Raw genomic sequence first — 7,202 nt, 5'->3', positions numbered from 1 at the left:
TGATACAGATTGTGTTACTGGACACTCGGGAAAGGAAAGAAAGAGAATTTGACGTTTCGAGCAGAGCTCTTCGTCAGAAACATAGGACAGTCCAAAGAAGGGAAGATGGAGGAAGAAAAAATCGCCAACGATATCCACGAGGTTACATTGTGGAATATATCATATATATATATATGAAACAATGAATAGAAATTGCGTTTCTGATAATTTTTCCACTTTAATAATTATACATACATACATAAATTAGAAAATAGAATGAAAAGGAACAAACAACTATGTTATGAACTTCAATAGCTTACAGCTGTTTCTGCTATCAGATGCAATGCACTCATTGTTGAATGCTTCAAGCATGAAGTTCATAACATAATTATTTATTCCTTTGTTGTTCTCATTTTTTTATTACCAATCTGTACTCGACTGATGCTTCATTCTGAAGCATATGCATATTGAGATCTGACACCAAGTTATTAGTATTGCTATGCCTAAGCAAAGATATATATATATGTATCTTTTGTTAAAGTTCTGTTCCAAACACCAGATTAATATTATCCATTGAGATACATGAAGAATAATGACAAAGTTGGTTATTTCATTAAATCTCTTCAAAATTCTTAATTATTTTCAAAATTAATTGAAACACATTGACAAGGTATTTTGTAAGAGATACAACCAGGAAAGGGATAACAACAGGTTTGTGCAATAAGAGATAACTTGGGACTAAATAACAACTACAATTGCCAATCTGCCAAATAAATTTCTGTTAAATAGTGTTCTTCACTGTCAATGAATGGCAAAAGATTTTTATGCTAATGGTATTACTATAATACGGATCAGTTAATTAGGAAAAAAGAAAAACACCCACATTCAAGTCAGTTCAACAGATGCTAGATTAAGTCAACACAGCAGTGAAGAAAGTACTGCACACATACACACACACACACACACGTTCTTACTTTATCTAGCTGACTGATACCTTAGCAATAAACTAGCTGATCAAGCAAATGTGGGTGCTCCTATGTGGCTACTTAACAAGCTAGAAATGGTAGCAGTCAAATTTCTTCAACTCCTACTATCTATGATATGTTAATTAAAAAGAAACACATTAGATAATATAACCCAAGGCACAATATGCTTGTAATAAAAAAAAGTGGGAGGCAGAACAGTGTTACTTAGAACATCAGGTACTTTGTATTTCATGTAGGAACTCTCCTTCAGGAATTTTATTTTTGCCTTGTCAACAAGGAAGGCAATATCTATAGCCATTTAACAGGTTTTCCAAAACTGGTGTGAAAGAGTGAGGAAGATATTCTGAAACCAGAGACGTGGTTAGACTGCTTGCAATAAAGATGACTCCGCTAAATATACACAAAGTGCTATGGTATTAAATCAGGCGATGGACCAAGTCTACAGCCTAAGCAGGCCCATGGCAGAATTCAAACTCAGAATGCAGAAAGCTGCTACAGATACTATAAAGTAGTGGTGTTCAAACCTTTGGCACATGGACAGGTTTCAGGCAAGGTAATTTTTCCATGGACTGAGGAATCATGTGCATAACAAAACACAATGAAGTGCATAATATATAATTTAATTATTGCATATATAACACATCACATAATTAATATATAATGCAAAAAAAAAAAAAACCCACCCTGCAGACTGTGAGAGTCAAGAAAATAGAAATAAAATTCAAAAGTTTATTATTTCTGTATGGCCTGGTACCGAATGAATTTAGGCCCAGTAATGGTTCACAGTCCAGTGTAAAGCATCTAGTCTGACATTCTGACAGTTCTGCCAATTACTACTTTGTATTGGTTGTCATGCATTTAACAATGCCACAAGGATGAGCAGCAAAATTCACATGAGTAAGATTTGAACTCACACTATACAGAGTCAGAACTAATACAATACCACAACACTAACAACGCTGCCAATTATTCACCAAAGATGTAGAAGAAAAGACGTAGAGAAGGTGCAGCAGTTATCATCATCATTTAACATTCATTTTCCATGCTGTAGGGATAAAGAGTGACAGAGGGGAGGTGCAATTCTTAGCATACTACGTGATTCATAAATTATACATCAAGAGGATCGACAATCCTGTTTTACATTTTATATCAATGAATTAATACTTTACATTGTAAGACGTCATCCATGAGAACTGACATGCGAAACTACATTATATCTTACAAAGTCATATTATAATCAGATAGTGCAAACAGGTTTCTTTCTTTCTTTCTTTCTTTCACTGTTACTTTTTTTTTTTTCTGTCTTGCATTTTGAGAAGAATAGCATTGTTGGACACAATAGGTCTCCAACAGGCCAATTATTGGTACAGTGTGTTTACAACGGTGAGAATGATAAGGGAGTGTCTGTGCAAATCAGGTGGAATAAATACCAGCAGGTATATATATATTTTTTTCTGTGTGTGTATATATGTGAAGAACAGAATTATCAAAATTTTCACACTAATGTATCTTTCTCAATGATGTATACATAAACAAATGTGTGTGTGTGTGTATGTGTGTGTGTGTGTGTGTGTGTGCACGTATGCATATCAGTGAAAGAAATAGACATTTGCAAGAAGTGATACACACACACACTACATATTTTGTTGTTTGTTTCTGAATTTTCTTTATATTCGCATGGATTGGATGAATACTTCTGGGACCCTCGTCATCATAACTGATGGAGTGCTCCTATCCTATACACACACTTAAATATATACAATGGGTTTCTTTGAATTTCTGAATACTAAATCTATTCACAAGGCTTTGGATAGCCAAGGGTTATGATTGAAGATACTTGCCCAAGATGATACACAGTGGGAATGAACCCAGAACCATGTAGTTGAGAAGCAGACTACTTATTATATAGCCATACTGTATCTATAATATATATACACACATACATAGATGTGTGTGTGCGTGTATGTAAACAAAAAATATATTTTCATCTGAAATATTTGTAATTTACATTTTCTTTTTTTCTATGAAATAGACAAAGTGTTTTGTTTGTTGACATCGAACAAGAAACTTTAAAGAATTCTCTTCAGAAAACAATATATTTTAAATTATGAAACAAAACAATTTTTCTTAGTTTCACAGATATCTGTTGACAGAAACAGAAATAAACAAAAAATATAAAACAAAAACAAAATAACATAAGAAAAAGCATGTTGGACAGAAACTGGTAGGATTTCAGGTTTTCTGTACACTGCAGAACACCTGAAGAACTGATGCCAATAGAAAAAAAAAAAAGAAAAAGATAAAATAACCATATAATGGTGACGATGGCGATTATGAAAAGAGCTACAAATATTGTATTTAATTCAAACAATATTTCAGAGGAATTTTGACTTTTTTTTTTCCTGTTTTTAATATAAAGTTTTGACATTTCACTCATCATCAGTTATCTAAAGAGATAAAGCAATAAAGCAGAAACTTTCTCACAGAAATATATAAGATACCAGCTCAGTTACTGACAATTGTCCACCATCAAGTTTTCAGTTCAGCTGATCAAGCTGGGTGTATGTATGGTTCAAACTTATAGGGATGGATATTTAATCTGATCAGCTTCAGATGGCTGCAAAGACAAAGTAGCCACTTCAAATTTTTACTAATTTTGTTAGGAATAATTAGGGAATTGTTAATCACACTTTTAATTGTACAATTCACCATACAAAGTCAACAGTAGTTTCCGTTGTATTAACATATTTAGATAAAGAAAATATCATTGAAATTAATATTTCTGAAAATATGTTGACACAATGTTTTCAAAGCAATCCAAAATTAGTTAAATCCAAAGTTAAATTAATTTATGTTGATACAACAGAAATAATTGTTGGCTTTGTATGGTGAACTCTACAATTAAAGATGTGATTTTCTCTATACATATTTTTCTTGTCTAATACTCTGAATTTCTCAAATTCTTTTAAATGATATTTGGATCTACTTATCATACACAAGGAATTACCTTGGATGTGTATTCTACTTGCATTTATTGATGTCTGATTGTTGAATGTAATTAACCAAATTCATTTAAAACTGAGTGCTTTATTGATATCTGCCTGGATTTTTTAATTCCCTTTTTTTCTTCTTACATAGTATATAAATATATATACTAACTTTCGTCATTATGGGGTTCATTTTTCTTTCGGAAAATGTAAGTGGGACATGGAAAAATATGGCTGAGAAACACTTTTTTAAAATAAAGAAAACACCAGCATTGGATAATGTAAGCCTCCTCAGAACTCTAGAAAGATAGAAGCTGTGAGTCATAACTGAAAGGAGTGGTTATTACTTCCTTGTGTGTCTTTGATCATTAGTCTGCTTGATCATAGCTGATCAAGGGCTAAAGTACAGCAACAATACAAAACTATAAATTCTAATTAAAAAGTGTTTTTCTACAGAACTGCCAAACTATTCTCTGATTCCAAGACAAAGCAATCCCGCCCCTAATCACTCCCTGTTACCTGCTCTCTATAGATTTCATGAACATTGAGCAAGAAATGAGGGGTTGATCTGAAGCAAGGGATGGAGATAATTTATGATGTATCTGTAGAATATAAATATGAGGAAGTTTACATAAAACAAGAACTGAAAGCACAAGAAGATAAAAGGATATATATATATATATATATATATATATATATATATAGATAGATAGATAGATAGATAGAGAGAGAGAGAGAGAGAGAGAGAATGAGAGTTGCCAATAAAGAAGTTATCAACAACAAACCAATCAATATATCCTATAAATCAACACGTGTTTCGGAAGAAATCAATAGTTCAATAGAGTCACAATATCAACAGACATACAAATCAAAACAAAGTAAATAAAAATAATAATAATAATAATGATGATGATGATGATGATGATAATAATAATAATATGGAAACATATTTGTAAAAAAAAAAAAAATGGACTTACATCTTCAGCTAGTGTATCCTCGTCCATTCCTTTTGATTTTTCTTTGCTTTTACGTCCAGGAGACCGAGTACGTTTAGATTCCGGCAACGGACTATAATCTACATTTTTCCTACAAGACATAAAAAGATTTATGTAAGTTAAAACAGCGAGTTTGATGTTGGCAGAAATTTATTTCATATACATTCTTTTAATATCTCCCTTTCTCTCTTTTACACTGTATATGTATACACGCACACACATACATGCACACACACAGAGCTGAAGTGTACAAACCATGAAAAACACAAGTGCTCAACACACACTGTGAGTTCAGATATTGTGTATAAACAGTTTGACCCAGAACTGCATCATTTCAAGTTTCACTGTTGCAAGACGTCTGATTTTTGGGTGCTTAGATGCAAGTGATGAGCTGTACACAGCTTTAAATATGTCTAATTAAATATGCCTGATTGGATGGTGAGTGAAGCTTGTTCTCATTCTCATTGGCCAGTTCAGATCATGAATGAAATCTGTATCTCAGCAGCTAGTGGCTACTACAGAATGGGAACCAGCTTTTGGCACAATAAACAACAGTCGTCACCTTTCTTTTCATTAGAAATTCCAATGAAACAAAAAATTTCAGCAAAGTTTATCAAATGGTATTAATAGTTAATATCTTATGATTAACAAAGAGATCCATTAGTAGCAGCGAAATTACAGTTGTCATCTTACATCATACAGGGGCTGTTGTAATATGTGCAAGTTCTCATAGAGCTAAACTATGGCAGCATTCCCCAGCAAAAACATGCTTGGAACAGATGAAAGTTGGTGACAGGAAAGGCATTTGCCCTACAAAATCCACCTCAACAAATTCCATCTGACCCATGCAAACACAAAAAAAGGGACATTATGATGATGATGATTTGACATCAGTTTATTGTTCTTTTTGTACAATATTTAATTTTTTATGAAAGCATCCTTAATAATCTCTAGAGTTACTTTTGATCAACAAGGTTTCTCTTCAGCCTTTAAATTTATAACCTAATATTTTATAGCTGCATATGACAGCACATCATAATTGTCTGTTAATTGAAATTCTTTAATTATCAATTATTTCTTTCTCTTTTTCATCAAATGTGCCAAATATTTTATAATACTTCAATATTCAAAAGTTTCCATTTGATTGCTGAAAGGGGGTTTATGTTTTGAGAAACTAGCTTATGAAGATGCTTCCACTAATAAATCATACAGGATATTTTTCCTACTATTTGCCCAAGCAAATCTGGTAACAGGAACAACCCAATGTGAAACGAAGGCTCCATTTTAACTGGTAACAGTATCATGCAAGATGTGACAAGTAGGTACCATGTTGAACTCATTAAGCATTTTAGTAATCAGTGATAACCCTTCAGCATTTAGATTACTCTGTCAAATGTAATGCTTATCTATTCACTTTGTTGTGAATTAATTATGTAGCATTAAAGATTTTGATGATGTGATAGTTTACTTTTAGAATGACATTATAGGGTAAGTGTGAGAGGTCAGATCTGGCCAGTTTGAACATAAAACAGGTAGGATATCTGGGCTGGATATGGTTAGTTTAAATACTAAAAGGTTAAATACATATGATATATGCATAGATTATGGATGTATATATATATATATATGTACATGTAGTGTACAATTAACAGAGAAGAATAAAAGAACTAGAATGATTATAAAAATGGTAAATTCTTCACGAAAGTGAATCCTTTACTTCAAACAGAATGAGTAAGCCCCTCAACATTATCGATCCATACCACCTGGCCTACCTGCTCCCTCAACTGTTCTGCCTCATACTTACCTGCATGCTACCATTGCTTTGTAAATAATTGCTTTTGTTAAGAATTTCCTATTTAGGGAGCAAAGCAGGTTTTCATTTGTCCTGTGGTTACATTTGGTTTACTGGCATGTTGTTCTGACCAGCACTTCGAAGTTTACTCAATTATTATGCTGCCGAAATATTTCGTGCAGCTTGCCAACATGACAACTTTGCTCTCCTCCATACAATAGATATTATAATACATTTTTAGAGTTTGCTCGAAACAGAAATAACACATTATAAAACCTCCCCCTTTGAATCATTGTGAAGCTGTGATTTCCAACAACTGTCCATGTAAGCATGGAAGACAAACATAAAACATGAATGATGACCATGTTGAAAACAAACATAATAAATTTGCATATCTTTCCTTCTGTCTATATATATATATATGTGTGTGTATATATATGTGCGTATATATATATATATATAT

The 7,202-nt window shown here is 32.5% G+C and overlaps 1 protein-coding gene across 1 annotated transcript in view; it reads right to left on the bottom strand.

Annotated features, from left to right (window-relative positions):
• Positions 1 to 7,202, bottom strand: part of LOC106883544 (tight junction protein ZO-1) — a 593,195-nt gene that overhangs the window by 285,330 nt on the left and 300,663 nt on the right. Inside the window, exon 3 of the mRNA XM_052975956.1 lies at positions 4,930 to 5,038. Coding sequence (XP_052831916.1) covers positions 4,930 to 5,038 — 109 coding nt within the window. The remainder of the gene's footprint in view (positions 1 to 4,929; positions 5,039 to 7,202) is intronic.

This window comes from Octopus bimaculoides, chromosome 23 (genome assembly GCF_001194135.2).
Source record: "Octopus bimaculoides isolate UCB-OBI-ISO-001 chromosome 23, ASM119413v2, whole genome shotgun sequence".
Classification (NCBI taxonomy): Eukaryota; Metazoa; Mollusca; class Cephalopoda; order Octopoda; family Octopodidae; genus Octopus; species Octopus bimaculoides.
The sequence above is the reverse complement of the archived record's forward strand: the minus strand, read 5'-3'. Positions and strand labels throughout refer to the sequence as shown.